Raw genomic sequence first — 20,030 nt, forward strand, 5'->3', positions numbered from 1 at the left:
CGGAAACTAATGGGAGGGGCCTCCTGAGGGCCTCCGGGGCATTTTCTGCTGACATGGTATCGGGAGATGACTTTGGTGACTGACACAACACTAAGGGCCAGAACAAAAGGTGGGAAGATAATGGATTGTTAGTCTATAAAATATAAATTGTGCACACATACACATGTATCAGGGTCACATGGAAAATAAAAATAATTTAACCCTTCAGCACCTGTTCAGTTTCTCTAGTCAAAGTCAGGCGTCCTGCACTGCTGCTTGCTTTTCAAAGGGAAAATGGGCAGTACTGTGAAATTCTTGCCCTCTCCTTAAAACTTCTAAATAACAGCACGAGGAGTCCAGTATGAAACAGCCAAAACTGAATGTGAAGTGGGTTTGAAGGGTTCCCCTCTATTTCCACATGCCGTCTTAATTTAACTCACACAGCCATGTATACAAGTTATACTAGTAGATGCTAGTCTTTGTGATTCTTTGGGCTCTTCATAGATGATTTGTATATAAAGCTAGGGGGGAAATGTGCAGCCTTAACATGGTATTCTGTTCTGGGTCTGAATCTGGTGGTGCATTATTTCCTGATCATAATGGATATCTGTTATGTCTGTCTTGGTTTGTAAATGTCCTCTTCCACAAGGCTTTTCACTGAGATTCTTTGTTAGTATGGTGGCAAGGACTATTGAGTAAGCGGAAAAGCAGGACCGGATCTACATGTTTTTTGAGGGGGGGCAAAATTAGCTGCCCTGAGCCTGCCTTGGCAGGGAGGGCGGGATATAAATAAAACTTATTATTATTATTAAAATTAAAAAATGGCACCCCCTTATGGGCCATTCTATCTTATGGTCCCATAGAATACAATGGACTCCATACCCAATTTGGCGCCCCCCTCCCCTCTGACGGCGCCCAGGGCAAGCACTCCCCACTACCCTCCCGCAGATTCGAACCTGCGGAAAAGCCACTTGCAAGTGTAAGGAGATACATGATAAAGCATGAGTAAACATAGGCAACAACATATCTGTGCAATGTGGTACTTGTGGCAAAACATGCTGACTTCTCCAGCAGCGATGTATCCAAATCTAGCTGAGATGTGAAGGAGAACAGGACAATGTATGCAGTGTTGAGCTCCTTAGAAAGGTGATATAAAAATTGTAATGTACTGAAGTCGGAGACGTTCATATGGCAACATGCCTCATTAGCGAGTACATCACAAAGACAACATGGTGGGGCCAGGTCCCCTGTTATATACCTTTCCTGGAACAACCTTCTTCCTAGTCAGGTCCAATCCTGGCCAGTTAAACTTCCCACTGCTGATCATCAAAGGCGGGCTGCATTTGTCCCTTCCAGGCACCGCCCACAGGTGCGCTGTGCTGTACTTTCTGGGACAAACACCAGACACAACACTCCTCCTCCCCCAGTTCAAGATACATAGTCTTTCAAATGAGTGAGCGGCCACCAAGGTTCGATCTGGGGAGCTGGGGCTGGTGCCTGGGGTTCTGTAACCACTGGTTCCTTGCTTTGGGTCGCGGTTGGCAGAGTATTGAACCTGCGGAGGTATCTCCCCAGCCCTGTACTGCTCCTCCGCCAGTGAACCTGGCGAGTTCGGAAGGGTTGCTTCTTGCGGCGGCCCCATGCTCTCCCCATTCCCCACTCCACTCCTCTGCAGCAGCAGAGTTGGTTTATGTGTCTGCGGAAGAGCTGCCTCACTTCCGACAAGACCTCATATGAGTGGGACCCGGTGAGCCGCAACACCCGAGCTGGTATCCACTCCGGCCCGCTCACAAAGTTCTTGGCATAGACTGGATCCTCCAGAAAGAACCCCCTAGTGGCTTCCCTGGTCTCAGGGGAGCTGCGGGGGTCTGGGGCCTGGTCGGGGTGTAACCTATCAAGCTGGGTGGTTAACCGCCTGCCCATGAGTAACTCGGCAGGGCTTACACCCGTAGCCAAGTTGGGGTTGATCCTGTTCCCAAACAGGAAGTCAGACAGTTGGTGGTCCCAATCCCCTTGGACTATGCGACCCAGGGCCTCCTTGGTTGTGCGAACCTTGCGCTCCGCTTGGCTGTTAGTGGCCGGGTGAAAGGGAGAGGACTGTATGTGGCGGATGAGGTACCTATTCAGGAATTCCTGGAACTCCCGGGAGGTAAACGCGGTGCTGTTGTTCGTCACTATGGTGTTCGGGATTCTGTGGGTGCAAAAAACCCTCCATAAGGCTTTGACTGTGGACGCATGGAGGTGGAAGCAACTGGGATGACCTCCAGCCACTTCGTGTAAGCATCCACCAAGATAAAGAATATTTGCCCCTGGTATGGTCCCGCAAAGCCTAAGTGTAGCTGGGACCACGGCACCCTGTTGGATTCCCAGCAGTGAATGGGGGTGCCGGGCGGATTTGGCCGGGACTCTTGGCAGGGCAGGCACCTCCTAACCCACCCCTCTATCTCTTCATCCATTCCCAGCCACCATACATAGCTCCGTGCCAGAGCTTTCATATGCACTATCCCCATCTTGTGAAAGGCTTCGAGCACTTGTTTCTGGAGTGGAGGAGGGACCACCAACCTGCTGCCCCAAACAATACACCCTTTGTGTAAGGAGAGTTCTTCCTGGCAGGAAACAAACAGTCTGAATTCAGCGTCCAATTTGCCCATGGGCGAACCCCTCCTCATCCTATCCGAAACGCGTGCAAGGATGCGGTCTTTGCCCGTGGACCTGGCTACCTCCGCTGCGTGGAGGGGCCACTCTGGTAGAGACTCCAGGAGCATCACATGGTGGACCGGAGCTGGATCTGGGTCCATCTCTGGTAGCGGAGGGTGTCTGCATGGCCCATTGCCTTGCCGGGGCAGTAGACGAGCTTGTAGGTGTATGAGTTGAAGAACTCGTTCCACCACAGGACCCACTGTGACAGGATCTGCGGTCTGGGGCAAGTAGGCCGAGCAATGGCTTGCGGTCTGTGGCAATCGTGAAGCACCTACCATACAGGTAGTCGTTGAATTTGTATACGCCCGCCACAATTGCCAATGCCTCCTTATCTATTTGGGCATAGTTGCGCTCAGCCTGGGTCAAAGTGCGAGAGTAATAAGCCACGGGGACCTCTCTCCCGTCTGGGAGTTGGTGGCCCAGGATGGTGCCAATTCCGTAAGGGGAAGCATCACATGCTAAAATCACAGGGAGGGATTCATCAAAATGGTGGAGTACCTCATTTGAAACCGCAGCCTGCTTTTTTCCCAACCCATGGGGCACCCTTATCTAGGAGTCTGTGTAGGGGTTCGGCTAGGGCTGCTTTGTGGGGCAAGAATGATTAAGGGACTTCCGGGCTACATCGTCTTGCTAGCAGGTGGATTCGTGAGCTCTCCTGCTTGCGACTCCCCCTGATGAGGGGGGATCTCTTAGGCATGGGGCTTTCACAGTGGAATGGGGGCACAATGGCAATTGCTCCTGTTCCTTCTGTGCGCTCTGAAGCTCTTCCCGTCGCAATCGCTAATACAGCAGCAAAAGATGAACGCTCGATTGCTTGCCTTTCTTTTCTTTAACAAGCTTTTGATCTATCACCCCTTTATCTCAAGCATGACAAATCTGCAATGCAAGTAAGTTCGCTTTCAATTGCCAAGGGCTAATGGGTCCTTTTTACATTCTAATGACTTAATAGTTCAAAGGAAGGGAAAGAGATTGATATCTCTAATTTCCCTGTGAATGAGGCCGTGGAAAGTCAAAGAACATCTCTAAGTACTGGAAACAATTTGAATTAATCAGAATATGGACATTTAAATCGACCCAGATCATAATTGGATATTTGTTAAAGAGACTATTATTTGGCTGCAATACGGTCTGAACAAAATGAGTTACATGTTAGAGGGATTTTTCCTTGTTGTCTGATCTGAAATTCATACATTAACATCTAAAACTTCAGTTGGAGGAGACTGAGGAGGATGGGCTATCTGGGACTCTGAGCTACTTTTAAATCAGGATTAACGGACTGAGTTTGCTGACAGAGAAAAATGGCTTTGCTAAGCGAAATTTCTTATAAAAAAGAAATTTTAAGCAGTTTAAAATCTCTGAGGCAAGATCTTGGTTTATTGGCTGACTTGGTTAAGAAGCAAATGGCAGCTTTTTTGCTGAAAGCTAGCAAAACCTCAAATCTACATGAGCAGAGTGCTAAAGAGAACCTGGTGATGTCTGTGGAATTGAAATGGGAGACTGAGCTGTTGGGAAATCAACAAAAGAAAATTAAAATGGAATCCTGTGGCGTACTTAAAAAAGAAGACCGGAAATGGAGATCGACTCAAGCTAGGTTGAGAGGAACAAAGGTCGTGGAATTTTTCTCATCTCCTTAGAGAAGGATGACTGCATTAAGAAGTAAGAAGATGAATTTTAACCAGAAAAACATGATATGGAAATCTTTCAGAAAGAAGAGCCTCCTGAACTAGATTTTTCTCAGTGGATAGCTGGACATGGATTTGCAAGAAATTCTGATATGTGAAATTAAAAGGCTAAGTGAGACTTCTTTTCTTTTGTTTTTGGGCTACAATAAGCTGTCTTGTTTAAAACAATATGGATTTAAAAGTTAAAGGGCTAAAAAGTTTTTGAAAAGAATTTTATGTAAAATAGTTATTTTAGATTAATTTTTAAGGAGGCAGATAACGTAATTTCCTGACAAATTGCTGAACTTGTTTTTAATAGATAATGATATTAGTTTCTATATTGGTTATAGGTATGGGTAATTCTACAAGTTAATCTATAACTCAGGAGATAGATTTCTTTTTAGTAAGAAGGGTTTCCTGAAATGTTTTTACCTTGGTGGATAGTTGGGTAGGTAACTCTCAATAAGAACAGGTATGAGACTTTTATTTTTGGGTCATAAAAAGTTGTTTTTCCTAGCCCAATAGGGGTACAAGAGGTGGATTAATTGTTTAAAAGGCAGACTACACAGATGTTACGTAAACTGCTAGATTTGTTTTTTTAATAATGTCCCCCAGGAGAAACTGTTTATATTGAGATAGACATAATACCAGGTTGTATTTCTTTTTAGTTTTTTTTAAGGATAAAGATATGAATTTTTCGTGTCTCTGTTAATGAGGATAGTTATAAACTAACAAATTAGTTCGTTTTTTAATAAGGTTAAGCCAAAGTAGTTAGTTTCGTACTGAGACTGCTCTGACTTGTTTAAATTTATATGTGTTGAAGAACTGTTTAGACTTGTATTGCAAATAATAGCTTAGTAAAAATGTTTTATAATGGAAGATAAAGATGATAAAATATATGGATAACTTTATACTTGCAGGTAGAACGAATTGGATATTTTATTTGGAGGTAGATTTAAAATTGACATATTTTTGTATTTTTCCTTTTCCCCTCCGCCTTTCCTATTCTGTATATGCCCTCCCCCCCCTTTTTTTGTATCTGTGCTTATGCTTTTTCTTTTGTAGTTAAAACCAATACAAATTATAAAAATTACAAAGAATGAGTGGTAAAAGTTCAGGAGCCCCCAAAAACTTTGTAGCTTTGTCTTGCACGTGAGGGCCAGGGCCTGTACTATCACCTTGGTCTTGTCAGCTGTTGGGTGAATTCCCACGGTATCCACCGCAAACCCCAGGAATTCCACCCTTGGCACCCCAAGCGAGCACTTCTCCTGCTTCACCTTGAGACCTGCATTCTAGAAACGGCGGAGCACCTCTTGAAGGTGGCGGCAGAACTCATCAGCATCGGGTGCTGCTATCAAAACGTCATCAAAAAAGGGTTGTATTCTAGGAATCCCTTTGAGAGAGTCCATTAAGCTTTGGAAAATTCTCGGAGCCACGCTGACCCCAAATTGTAGCCTCCGCACTTTGAAAGCACCCCGGTGTGTAATGATGGTCTGGGCCTCAGCCGTTTGCTCATCCACCTGAAGTTGTTCGTATGCTTGGGCCAAATCCAGCTTCCCGAAAATCTTTTAATCAGCCAGGGAGGCGAGGACATGGCTGACCACCGAGACGGGATATAGGTGGTCCTGTAGTGCTTTATAAATTGTGTATTTGTAGTCTGCCCATATGTGCACGTCCCCTTTCGGCTTGACTGGGGTGACTATGGGAGTTTCCGAAGTGGTGTGGGAGACGGGCTCTAGCACCCCCAGGCCACGAGGCGGTCCAGTTTGGCTTCAATTTTTGGCTTAAGTGCAAACACTTGCCGAGCCTTCAGCCTTAAGGGCCTAACTGTGGGTCGAGCTGCAATGCGATAGGTGGCCCTTTGTATGTTCCCAGAGCCCATCAAATACTTCCGGGAACTCCCAGCACACTTGGTCGAAATTGTGGGCCTGTATGTGGTCCGCCCCTACAATTTTGATGCCCAGGGGCTTAAACCAAGCCAATCCCAATAGGGTGGTGAGCCAGCGCTTTACCACAAATATGTCCAGGGCCCCTTTAAAATTTTTGAACTCCTCCCTAACTCTGGCCCACCCCATGATCTGCACTGGATTCTTTTGAAAGTCCCGCAATATGAACTCCGCGGGCCACAGGGCTGGCTGGTTGTGGGGGCAGAGTTTACTGAGAGTCTCCTCCAAAATAATGGAGATGGAGGATCCCATGTCCAATTCCATCAGGCAGGGACCCCCCTCGATCAAGACCTGCACTTTGACCTTGTTGGGGGTGTTCATTAACTGGATGCTGTTTGCAGCTGTCGTGTGTGCGTCTGTCACGTTGTGGTGTGTGGACTGAGGCCTCCTGTTGGTTCTGGCCCTGCAAGTTCGGGCAATGTGGCCCACTTTTCTGCAGCTTCTGCAGTCCGCGTTACGGTAGGGGCAGTCTCGGCACTCGTGTGGGTCCCCACAGCTGGCGCACTTGGTGCTTGGCTTCTCCGCTGCTCATGGTTGGTTTGGTGCTTTCAACCTGCTGCATGGCTGGCAGCGAAGCTGGTGTGCCCCTTCATCGTTGGAACTGTCTGACATCGAGGCAGTGGTGGCCTGGTGCGCGGAAGGGCTGGTGTGCGTCTGTTCAAAGGCGGTTGCCTGTTGGAGCGCTTTCGTGAGGTCAATGCCTTTGTCCTCGTATGCTAGCAACTTTCAGCGCATTTTCTCCTCCTGGACGCCAACTGTGAATCCGTCCAGCAGGATCTCTTCCAGGTCCCCCATGAAATCACATTTCAGGGCTAATCCACAGAGCTCTGCAAGATACTCGGCGGCGGACTCAGCTTGTCTCTGCTGTCTTGTGTAGAATACGTGCCTGACAGGATGGCTGTGGTGCCATGTGGTTCATCATTGCCTTGACCAGTTGGTTGTAGGTGGCCCTTGTGAGGATGGTCGGTGCGATGAGTCGCTTCATCAGCTGGATGGTCTCCACCCCGCATGAGCTCAGGAGAAACGCTTTCTTCTCGGCCGCTGCCTCCATTTTGTGCAGCTCCATATATTAGCTGATTTGGTCCACCCATGATTCCCATAAGTCAGGCCGGGTGACTTCGAATGCCAGTAGGGTTTGTCCGGGAGCAGTAGCCGTGTCCTCGGCCACAGAAGCACTAGAGCTCAGGGCGCTGGAGGCTATAGGCTGCTCTCTGCTCACCAGAATCTTATCCTCGTCACCAGTGTAATGTATAGAAGTCAGAGACGTTCAGATGGCAACATGCTTTATTAGTGAGTACATCACAAAGAAGAAGATGATTTTGGATTTATATCCCGCCCTATACTCTGAATCTCAGAGCAGTCACAATCTCCTCTACCTCCCCTCCCCCCACAACAAACACCCTGTGAGGTAGGTGGGGCTGAGAGTGCTTTTACAGCAGCTGCCCTTTCAAGGACAAGCTCTGCCAGAGCTATGGCTGACCCAAGACCATGCTAGCAGGTGCAAGTGGAGGAGTGGGGAATCGAACCTGGTTCTCCCAGATAAGAGTCCGTGCACTTAACCACTACACCAAACTGGCTCTCAAAGACAACATGGTGGGGCCGAGTCCTCTGTTATATATATTTCCCGGAACAACCTTCTTCCTGGTCAGGTCCAATCCTGGCCAGTTAAACTTCCTGCCGCTGATCGTCATAGGCGGGCTGCATTCATCCCTTCCAGGCATCGCCCACAAGTGTGCTGTGCTGAACTTTCCGGGACTAACGCCAGACACAACAAAAATGTACCAAGTAAACAGACTCACAGACATCAGTGAATATATTTAACACAAAGGCTTCTGGGAAGAACAGCTCCACGCCTCTTGTCACGTTAATCAGGAAAGTTAAGCCAGAGAGGGCGAAGGATAGGGATGAGTTTGTATTACTGCTGAAGTGTCTTTCGGGTCTCCCTTCAACCATCTTTTGCCTGTCTTGTTGGGGATTTAGTGTCAACCACCAACTTCCTACAGTAAGCAAAATATATGACCTTCACCCAGAAGACTGCCTAGACCCCGCCCCCCCTATATGCTCCCATCTGTCAAGTGACTTCAAGAAATGACATCCCCTTTTCATTTCACTCCATAATGTGCCGCTTCAGGCGCCACTTTTTGTTCCTAGTTCTACAAATGCATTTATGTTTTCTTTTTATACCAAGAAGGGGGGGGGGGACTCCTTCTGTATGGAGCGCGGCTCCCCACTCCCCTTTTCTTTTTGTCCGTTTGCGCGTTTCCAACTCGGCAACGATACTTGCTAAGGCTGCTGGCCCTTTAAATGTTCGCGGCCGGCCCGTGCCGCCTTTGGCTAGGAGACCCCGCGCCTCCAGTGAGAGGTGAAACCAAGATGGCGGCCGTGCAGTGAGTGAACCTGAGGCAGAAGGACACCAACGGCCAGCGCCTCGTCCACGCGACCCGTCCGCCGGAGGGGTCACGCTCCCTTGTCGGGTGCCCGGACTGGAGCGGGGGGCTAGAAGCGGGCCAAGAAGCTTGCCTTGAGCTCAGTGGCGAGAGAAGCGGGAGCAGGAAGAACATGGCGGCGGAGGAGTCGGGCTGGGAGTGCGGCCACCGCGGCTTGTGAGAGGAGCTCATGGGGAGGACAAGGCGCTGAGCCCGCCCGCCCGCGCGCTCGGCTCACAGGGCCTCCCTCCCTGCCCCCACCCGAGCAAGCCGGCCTCTTCTCCCGCTTCCCCCGGTTTAGGCCGCGGCCTTCGCTGAGAAGAGGGGCGGCTCCGTCTCGGTCCCCCAAGTCTGACTCAGGACAACTAGCGGAAGGGGCTTGGGGCCTGCCGACTCCTTGCACAATAGGGCCGGGCCGAGGGGGAACCGATCCCCTCCTTTACCTTCGCAACCCCGTCTCTTCCTGTCACCCTTCCCCAGTTTCGTCCCCGATTACATCGCGTGTTTCCATTCCTGTTCACTTGAGGGGGGGGGGGGATTCGCTGTGTTACTGGCTAATCGTTCCCGCTCCCGAATTTCCCACCCTCCAAACTCTCCTGGTTTGTGCTGTGATAGTTAATCACGAATCCGCATCTTCCACACGCGCACACAGTTGTGCCACTTCACTTGCAAATTCTGTCACCCGTGCTTTTTGCTTCTTGTCACCTGTGTAATCCTGGCCCGTCTGTAGCTGCCCTTTCCCATTTTTTACACTGACATTCTTCCCCCCCTCCCCCAATCTCGCGTGCTTCTTCCTCTATAGTATCGCTACTTCCTGTTGTCTCGCACTCTGAAGCTTTCACTACTTGGCAAACGAAGCCCTGTGCTCCCATATTCTCTAACAGACTCCTGTTTTGATTTTGTCCCTTTTTGAGGGTGATGCAGCTACTTTAGCAGTGACAATTTTAAAAAAAGAACGAAAGAAAAAGAACTCTTTAGAGTTTTCTGTGGAACTCTTAAAATCTTTCCTGCTCTCTTAACTGAGGGGGGCAAGCCCCCCCCATCTCAGTTTGAGCACATATTGTAGGCCCTTGTGGTGAGGCAAGTGGCAGGATGACTGATACCCGGAGGAGGGTGAAGGTGTATACTCTGAATGAAGATCGACAGTGGGATGATCGTGGCACTGGACATGTGTCCTCTGGCTATGTGGAAAGGCTGAAGGGCATGTCCCTGCTAGTCAGGGCAGAGAGTGATGGTAAGTGTGTATGTGTAGGTCAAAAGTATTAACCGTATTTTCATAATAGGGTGTGTGTTGGAAGTTGCAAGTGAAGATAGAATTTCTGTGTTGCATAATTTATATGAAATTCTCAAACCAACAAAGGATTATTGTCCATATGTTGCTGGCACCAGTGACAGAAGATTCCCACTGTCTGGTGATATTACACATTGCTATGCATGCATAACAACATTCATACAAATATGATCCTGTAATTTTGTTAATGTATAAGTACTCCATAAGTGTAATATCTTTTGTTTTGAACATGGGTTAAAGCAGTAATAACCAGACTGAAGAAAGTATAGTATTTGTTAATATATTTTACATTTATAAAATACTATAAAAGCCTTACTCGGTAATGTTGCTGATAAACTTGTAACTTGGTTATATGAATTTTATAGCACTGCATATCGAGCATGTATAGCGATCGTTAAAATACAGATAACAAGGACATAAACATATATGAGTTTTCCAGTACTCCTATGTGTCAGATTAGCAGTTTGCTACAGACTGTTTTTGAATAGTTTGGGATTCTGCTCACATCCTATTGAACACCATTGCAGAAGTTCCATTAATTTTTATGGCAGCAGACGCTATAAAAACTAATCTGTTTGTTTTCTCAGATGGGACATGTCAGGCTTCTGTGTAGTTTCTTCCAGTCCTTGTCAGTCACAGCATGCTGAAGGGAATGCACTGATATCTTTGAAACTCATGAACTGCATAGTCTCATTATAAGTTTGCAAAAAAATTTCTTTGCTGTATTGTAAAGCTCCTTTTCTCCTCTTATAGAGAGAGATTTTGTGGAATTTCCACATGAAATCAGCAAATTGTTGTGTTTGCTGCAAATTAAATTTGAAGCTCTGGTTTTGAGTTATTGTTCTAATAGAGGTAGTGATGTTATTTGTTATAGAGGTAGTGATGTTATTTGTTATAGAGGTAGTGATGTTATTTGTTAATCTGTATCTTCTGTTTATAATATTAATTTGTAGGGGCTGTATTATGTAGTAGCCTAAAAATTGTTGATCTTTTTCTACAGTTATACATTAACAAAAATTAATGGGTCTGGGTGACAAAATACCATGTTCCAATGTTATACCTAAGTTTCTCTGAGTTCAGTGGAACTTGTTCCCAGGCATGCATGCATACAATTTCAGATTTACAGCCTGATCTAACCATATTTACTCTGAACGGAACCCTATTTATTTTTTTATTTATTTTGAGTGAACATGCATAAGAGTTGTGCTGCAGTTCTAATTTGTGTGTTATGCTGTTAATTTTGGGGGGATATCTAGGTTCACCATATATTTAGTATATTGTGTTTAGTATATTTCATATACTTAGTAGAATAAGTAAACTGATAGTTATTAGAATCTCTGCTTCACTTTATCAGAGTTGTTAAGGCCACTTGTTGGACTTCCAAACTATAGTAAAGTTTATTTTTGTAGGCTTTTCCTAGAACATCTTGTTCAGATTTGCTTTGTACATTGTGGCATTGTTTTTATTGTTACAAATCACCTTGAGTGTATTTGAAAAGAAAGTTAAAAGTTTCATAACTATATTTAGCTGTGGCATCTGCTTTTCTGAGGAGTGATACCATAAAGGGATGGGTTTCTAGATGGATCTAGTAAGTCACATAAACACCAAGATATCAAAAAGAGAGATATGCTTATTCATAACTGCCTTGCTGTCTTTTGGTTATCTGTGTGACTTTTATACCATCAGTTTAATTGATTATGTTTGATATTTAACATCAAGGCACAAAACTGATTATGTTATGAAATGCATGGGCTTAATACGTTAAATTCTAAGTATTTAGCCCAAGAGGGACAAAGGCTGTAGGATAGTTGTGCCATTTAGGGTGTGACTCCTGTGGTTTCGAGAAACCACCCACACCACTCTTACCATTGTGGGACTACATAACTGTTGCTGCAGAGTGCATGTGACTGCTCCAACAATGAGGACATGGCTAATCAAATGACTCTCTTCAATCTAACTAGCACTTCTCTAGGATAGTGTCACTCAGGTGGGAAGAGCCTTTGTGCTTGACTGCATGGTTGGAGGAGACACATACACTCTTCAGTACCATGGGATCTCACCATCCTGTGTGTCTCTGTGTGTGTATAATCTATCCATCCATTCTCATACACAATTCTGTTGCCTTTTCTAATAGTAATAAGTTACCCATTTGTTTAGTCTACTCTTGTTCCACAATTAATTATATTTAGTAGCAGTTACTTTCTTGTGGGTTTCTGGTTTGAACTGAATGTTTATTTAATTGTTCATAGAAGATAATAAATGTACTTTTAACATCAGCCTTTTAAACCTCTAATGAAAATCTTTTCATGTTTCTAAATCAACCTCATTGAACTTTCTTTATCAACTGAGGCGACAGCTATAATTAAATACACTATATATGGAGAGGGTATTAATTGTTTAACCATTAACTTAGTGATATTTTGAATGCTACAGAATACTGTAATTGAGGTTTGAGTGAAGAAAGATCTCAGTGCCGCATCCATCAAGATCAGTGCTGAATTTCTGAATTATGTATTAAAAGGGTATATTTATTGTCTACCGAGAGCCAGTTTGGTGTAATGGTTAAGTGCGCGGGCTCTTATCTGGGAGAACCAGGTTTGATTCCCCACTCCTCCACTTCAAGCTGCTGGAATAGCCTTGGGTCAGCCATAGTTCTGGCAGGAGTTGTCCTTGAAAGGGCAGCTTCTGTGAGAGCTCTCTCAGCCCCACCCACCTCACAGGGTGTCTGTTGTGGGGGGAGAAGATATAGAAGATTGTAAGCTGCTCTGGGTCTCTGATTCAGAGAGAAGGACAGGGTATAAATCTGCAGTTCTTCTTCTACCTGGTGGATGCTTATTTAAAGTCATTTTTAGTATATAAAAAATATTTTCTATATGGGGAAAAACCTTTTTCTTCTTCTCTACAGGTTCTCTTCTTCTGGAGTCCAAAATCAATCCTAATACTGCTTACCAGAAGCAACAGGTAATGATCTTGTTTGTTATTTTCCTTATATAACAACAGTCTTTGAAAATGGAAGGTACGTGGTCCTGCTGACTCCAGGATGCTTTCTACCTAATGCTGTTGAGGATGTTACCGCCTGGTTTGTGAACTGCTATGATCCAGAAATGTCTCTCTTGATTGTTTTTATGGTAGCACTGTAACAAAAACATGGTAAACATCCATGCAGGCGGCTTAATGTACAACTATTTTGTGTGTATGAAACATTTTAAGTTTTTATCTCATTCATCCATATATCCTTGTGAGTTAAGTCTCTGGGGTGTAAATGAAGGATTTATGTAGAAGCTCTGATTTCACAAGCAACTTTTACCAGATGGATTTATTTCAGATTTTCTTTTTTTTAGCAAGTGTTAGTATCAGAGTAATTTAAAACAATCCTTTGCTGTTCAGGTTGTCAGTTTTTATTCTTTTATTATAGTCTTGCACTGAGTGTGAACAGATGACCATTTATTACGTGATAGCTATAAAAGCTTTCTTCTGATTTTCCTTGGGAAGTATTTGAACAAAGCAGGAGTCAAGAATTAAGCTTTTGTGTGCATATACACTTCTTCAGATGAATGAGGTACAGTAAGCAGAGCTACATATAGCTTGTGGGATTTAGAATACAAAGTAGTATTATGTTATTCAGGCCTTGAGAAGGTCTGCAACTGGAGAAACAAGTCCCTAAAAACTCTGGGGGAAAGCACTGAGCTTCCTGAAAGGAAACACCTTCCTAATAAACCAGTGGGAAATGAGAAAGGCCTGATATCCTTCATATTTTGGGGCTCGTGGGTGTGCGCATCTTTTAGGCAGTCTTCCTTAAGAGTATTGTGAAGAAACTGCTGAATGCTTCAGCTATTCTTTGGGTAAGGATCACTGCAAAGAATTGATTACAGCAGTAGTTTGTAGAGGGGTTCCTACCCTCTTCCATGTCACAAACTGAGATTCACTTAAAGAACAAGCCTTAGCGATGAGGTTAATGTCAACTTTTCGGCTGTTTTGCACCTGTTATATTGAATACCAAATGATATATTTGTACAGTATTTCTGAAAACTTCTAGTTTTATAAATATCCTAGGTTGTAAAATCAGTGTAAACCTATATTTCCTAGGTTGTAAAATCAGTTTATAAAACTGCTCCACTGTTAATAAGTGGAATAGTGGTTAATAAGAATGGTTGTATTTCTCATTCTTATGGTTACTACCCCATTTAAGTGTAAGCATGCCATTAAACTAAACAACTAGAGTTTTTTATTTTATTTTTCAGTAAATTTATATTCCACCCTTTCCCATGATGGGCTCAGGGCAGATTACAGACATAATAAATAACAATTAAAACCCAACAATAAAATAATCAACACAAGCACAACAGGATGAAATACAGCATAGGCAGTGCGGGCACATTTTACAGATTAAAACATAGATGTCTTAGATGTTGGCCTGAAATACAATAGTCAAGATGGTAAGTTAAGGGAGGACAAATAGATGGTATAAGCTGTGAAGTAAGGCACCTGTTTGCCTCAACCAAAAGCCTGGTGGCATAGCTCCATCTGCGGGCCCTAAGGAATGGTAGTAAATCTGATAGGGCCCGAATCTCCGTGGGGAGCTGATTCCACCAGATCAGGGGCAGGGTCGAAAAAGCCGAGGCCCTGGTCGAGTTTAGTTTTGTGTATTTTTTTATACTGCCTCGATGACCCTTTGTTACCTAAATACTTGTTAAGTCACTGGTCTTAGTGGTGTGTACTTCTTTCATTGTAATTCTTTAAACTAGCTGTACTAAAATGTTGTTGACTACTGCATCTGGCAGGATTGATCGTGGGTTAGATGCTTCTATAAATGTCAAGCTGTTAATCTCACTGTAGAGGTGATGAAGACAATACATAATATGCAGTATTACTGGAAGGAGAAAAGAGTAAAATCTTAACTAATAATGCAGCTGTATGAACAAGTTAAATATAAAACTGCCCATGCTGATTTATAGATGCATGATGCTGCCAGCCAGTGATACAAGGTGGAAAACTGTATTTCTCTATAGAAGTTTTCCATATGCAAATATATTCAGTTTATCTATAGTGGTCAGGGCTGTACTGCTGCAAATCAGTAATCTTAGTTGAGCTGAATGTGGGATATGAAACACTGACAAATTGTAGTAACATTACTTGAATTTTACTGTTATTGAAATATTTAAATTATTTAAAGTTGAAATGGGAATTTTTATGATTTCAAATTTTTTCTGGAAAGCCCATGTTACCACTAGCAGTACTGCTCTGGTAATGTTTGCATCCAGGAATAATGTGGGAGATGTTGATGTCATGGCTCACCTCTCAGCCACTGACCTGTTGAAGGTAAGAGTGGCATTGCTACCCAGCGGTTGCTAGAATAGGATGGAAAGAAGTTGCAACTGCTGCTGCTGAGATACAAATTGCCCTTAAGCAAAACCCTTAGAACCAAAGAAACATAGGTGTTAATCCAGCCACACCAGTGAGACCTGTCCAGCTTTATCTACCAAATTTACCAATTTTGCAATCTGTGAAAATATGGATGTTAAAGAAAAAATAAATGAGTTCTTTGTATCAGTGTTGTCTCAAGGGTATTACAGAGAAACCAGAGCACTTCTGCCATTTTTTCCCCATGTAATATATTGGGGAGAAAACTACATGAAATAAAGTCACACAAGACCTGGTTCATAAGGTAAATAGTAATAAGTTACTAGGTCCAGATTCAACTCATGTAAAATCACAGTGCTATTAACAGAAATGCAATGTCACATGTAGTTTAATAAATTACCAAGCTTCTGCAAGTCACCTATCTAAACAACCTGTTACATTTACCAGACTAGGATAGGGGTGCTCCTGTAAATGCAGTACACCTGGTAACAAATTCTTCTTGCCAGAAGTATATAAGGAAATTGGTAGTCACTGGAAAAGGTCAAAAAGGTGGTATGAATAAATAAATGTGCAGTTAATGAGAAAACACTAATCTCCATGTAGAAATTTTTAAGTGTACAGTGGCAGGAAAGTGACTGAAAATAAATCACTGTGTAGTTAGTGTAGGAGCAGGTATTGTAATGCTATTATATAAGTCTGTGAAGTCCATATTTAGAATATCATCAGTGCAGTCCTAAGGAGAAGTACACACTTCTAAGTCAGTTGAAGGCAGTAGGACACCAAGTGTGTAACTTTGTTTAGGGTTGTACAGTGTATGTAGCACTGTTTAGGATTACACTGTTGGATTATTATGTTTCATACATAGAATTTAAAGCGTAGAATTTAAGAAAGCAGTTTAGAATTATTGCAGGGCTAGATTATTTTATAAAGATATCCTGAAGTAATATAGCAACTGAAGAAGCTGAAGGTCATGAGAGAAGCAGAAGAGTGAACAAGCAGTCCTGTCTTCATAAGAATGTGGTCTCTTACTGAAATGTAGCAGATAGGACAACCATAATGTAATGTAATGTAAAATTTTATTTGTATCCCGCCCTCCCCCGCCGGGGCAGGCTCAGGGCGGCTAACAACATTTAAAAGTGAAACAGTACAATAATAAAACATTAAGTTCACATTAAAACCAGTCAATCAATAATCAAAACATTCCTAAAACTAACATTGGCGGTAAACATTATTAATTTAGCAGTAAACATTAGCTCAGTCATTGGTGAACGCCTGTTTGAAGAGGGCGGTCTTGCAGGCCCTGCGGAACTGGTCTAAGCTCCGCAGGGCCCGCACCTCCTCTGGGAGCTGGTTCCAGAGTTGTGGGGCAACAGCTGAAAAGGCCCGAGTGCGGGTGCTTTGAAGTTTAACTTCTTTTGGCCCAGGGATATTCAGTCTGTTTTTGCCTACTGACCTCAGTGCTCTCTGGGGCTCATATGGGGAGAGACGGTCCCTCAGGTAGGTCGGTCCTTGGCCATATAGGGCTTTAAAGGTTATGACCAGCACTTTGTACTGGATCCGGTATACAATCGGCAGCCAGTGCAGTCCGCGTAGCCCCGGCCATATATGCTCCCATCTTGGGAGACCAAGTAGCAGCCTGGCCGCCGCATTCTGCACTAGCTGCAGTTCCCGGGTCCGGTACAGAGGCAGCCCCATGTAGAGAGCGTTACAGTAGTCCAGTCTTGAGGTGACCGTCGCATGGATCACCATTGCTAGGTCCTGCCGCTCCAGGAAAGGGGCCAACTGCCTCGCCCGCCTCAGATGAAAAAATGCTGACGTGGCAGTGGCTGTTATCTGGGCCTCCATTGATAATGAAGGCTCCAGTAAGACACCCAGGCTCTTTACCCGTTGCGCCGTCTTCAGTGGCGCCCCGTCAAAGGCCGGGAGAGATATTTCCTTTCCCAGAGTGCCACGACCCACATGGAGAACCTCTGTCTTCGCTGGGTTCAACTTCAGCTCGCTCAGTCTAAGCCACGTTGCAACAGCCTGCAAAGCCCGGTCCAGGTTCCCCGGGGCGGAGGCGGGCCGGCCGTCCATTAGTAAATAAGAGCTGGGTGTCATCTGCATATTGATGGCAACCCAGCCCAAATCTCCGGGCAATCTGGGCGAGGGGGCGCATATAGATGTTGAATAACATCGGGGAGAGAACTGCTCCCTGGGGCACCCCACAGTCTAGTGTGCGCCTCTGGGATCGCTCACCCCCAATCGTCACCCTCTGTCCCTGACCCATGAGGACGGAGGAAAGCCATTGTAAGGCCAGCCCCTCTACCCCTATGTCGGCGAGGTGGCGGATCAGTAACTGATGGTCGACTGTATCAAATGCAGCTGACAAATCTAATAACATCAGCACTGCCACACCGCCTCGATCCAGTTGCCGCTGGAGGTCATCCACCAAGGCGACCAGGACCGTCTCCGTCCCGTGACCCAGTCGGAAGCCAGACTGGCACGGGTCCAGGACGGAAGCGTCATCTAGAAATCTCTGTAGCTGCAGCGCCACTGCCCTCTCGATAATTTTACCTAAAAATGGTAAATTGGACACCGGTCGGTAGTTTGCCAATTCAGCCGGGTCTGCTGTAGATTTTTTCAAGAGGGGGCGGACCAAGGCCTCTTTCAGGGGCGTTGGAAAGTGCCCCTCTAGGAGGGATCTATTTATGATGTCCCGTAGAGGACATCTAAGCTCCCTCTGGCAGGATTTAATCAGCCAAGAGGGGCAAGGGTCCAAATCACACGTTGTTGGGCGAGCAGCAGAGAGAATTCCATCGACTTCCACCAGGCTGAGCGGGTCGAAGTGGTCCAGTATTAAATCTGAAGACAGGCGCGGAGCCTCAATTTCACTTACTGTATCTAATGTGATAGGCAGGTCTTGGCGGAGCGACGAGATTTTATCTGCAAAATATTTCGCAAATGCCTCACAGCCTATCTCTGATTCTCTAATATTTGGTTTGCCTTGTGGCAGTGTTATAAGATCTCCAATTACTCTAAACAATTGTGCTGGGCGCGATTTTGCAGATGCAATCTTGGCTGCAAAGTATTCTTTCTTTGCAGCCTTGACTGCCATCTCATAAGACCTCATAAGCGTTCTGTAGGATGTTCTCGTCGCTTCGTTCCGAGTATGCCTCCACCATCTCTCAAGTCGTCTGAGCCCTTGTTTCAGCTGGCGTAGTTCCAAGGTATACCATGGGGCCAGCCTCTTACGAGGGCGCAGAGGGCGCCGAGGTGCAATTTCATCGATAGCCCTGGAAAGCTGGTCCTGCCAGACTTCCACCAGGTCATCGAGGGAATTGCCAGTGGGCCAGGGATCCCTCAGGGCTGTTTGGAACCGTTCCGGGTCCATCAAGCCCCGGGGGCGAGCCAAAATAGGCTCTCCGCCCATACAGGGTTGGGGCGACGTCTCCACACGGGCCTTAAGGGCTAGGTGATCTGACCATGGAACCGCTTCAGCTGCGATATCGTTCACCAAAATCCCGGATGCAAAGATCAGGTCTAATGTGTGCCCGGCCTGATGCGTGAGAGTTGTGACAAATTGAGAGAGCCCCAGTGTCGCCATGGTAGACACTAGATCCATCGCCTGAGTGGAGGCCGTGTTGTCGGCATGGACATTGAAGTCACCCAGGACCATAAGCCCCGGGAACTCCAATGCCCAGCCCTCCACTGCCTCCAATAGTGATGGTAAGGCACTGGCTGGTGCGTTGGGTGTACGGTACACCAGCCAGATCGCCAACCCCTCTCCAACATCCCACGTCAGGCCAGCACATTCAATGCCATCGATCTTTGGAGCCGGGAGAGCCCGAAAGGTGTAACCCTCCCGTATGAACAACGCTACCCCTCCCCCCCGCCCGTTACTCTGTGACTGGTGAAAGACCGAGTAGCCTGGGGGGGTCATCTGGGAGAGAGCTACTGTCTCTCCGTCCCGCACCCAGGTCTCGGTCACGCAAGCCAGGTCCACATCCTGTTGGAGTAGGAACTCCTTGAGGGTCGAGGTCTTGTTGTTGATGGACCTGGCGTTGCATAACACCAGTGACGGAGACGAGCATTTCCTCTTGGTCCCACTACCTACCACCGTTGGGATGGGAAGTAGACTGGAAGGTGGCCGAGCACTATTTTGTCTCCTTCTCCTTCCCTTATATGTCTGTCTATTCCCACCGTCATATCTTCCCCTCCCCAGGAGCACTGGAATCCCTTGGGCAGACATCCGCACTTGCCTGGATAGCTCTCAGTATAACCTCTCACAATTGATCTCCCACTTTGTCCCTACCTGTCGTTTAATTTACCCCCCCCCCCTTACCAGCCCTAATATAATATAGTTTCACACAAAGCATTAGTTTGGATCCAAATGTGCACTGTGGAACTGGAACACCTCCACGCAGGCAAGAAGGAGAAGCAATTTCGGCCTATTCACTACTGCTCCCCGTATCTCTCTTCAGAATGCAGAGGCTGCAATATGAAAGAAAGGAAAGGTCCCCTGTGCAAGCACCAGTCATTTCCGACTCTGGGGTGACATTGCTTTCACAATGTTTTCACGGCAGTCTTTTTACGGGGTGGTTTGCCATTGCCTTCCCCAGTCATCTGCACTTTATCCCCAGCAAGCTGGGTACTTATTGTACCAACCTCAGAAGGATGGAAGGCT

The 20,030-nt window shown here is 45.7% G+C and overlaps 1 protein-coding gene across 2 annotated transcripts in view; it reads left to right on the forward strand.

Moving 5' to 3' along the window:
• The first annotated feature begins 8,623 nt into the window (after positions 1–8,623).
• Positions 8,624–20,030, forward strand: part of PPP4R3A (protein phosphatase 4 regulatory subunit 3A) — a 40,174-nt gene continuing 28,767 nt past the window's right edge. For both annotated transcript variants that reach the window (XM_060261177.1, XM_060261178.1), the window contains exons 1-2: positions 8,624–9,946; positions 12,909–12,964. In XM_060261177.1, the coding sequence (XP_060117160.1) occupies positions 9,805–9,946; positions 12,909–12,964 (198 nt within the window). In that variant the 5' untranslated portion in view covers positions 8,624–9,804. The remainder of the gene's footprint in view (positions 9,947–12,908; positions 12,965–20,030) is intronic.

This window comes from Heteronotia binoei, chromosome 21 (assembly GCF_032191835.1).
Source record: "Heteronotia binoei isolate CCM8104 ecotype False Entrance Well chromosome 21, APGP_CSIRO_Hbin_v1, whole genome shotgun sequence".
In the NCBI taxonomy this organism is placed as follows: Eukaryota; Metazoa; Chordata; class Lepidosauria; order Squamata; family Gekkonidae; genus Heteronotia; species Heteronotia binoei.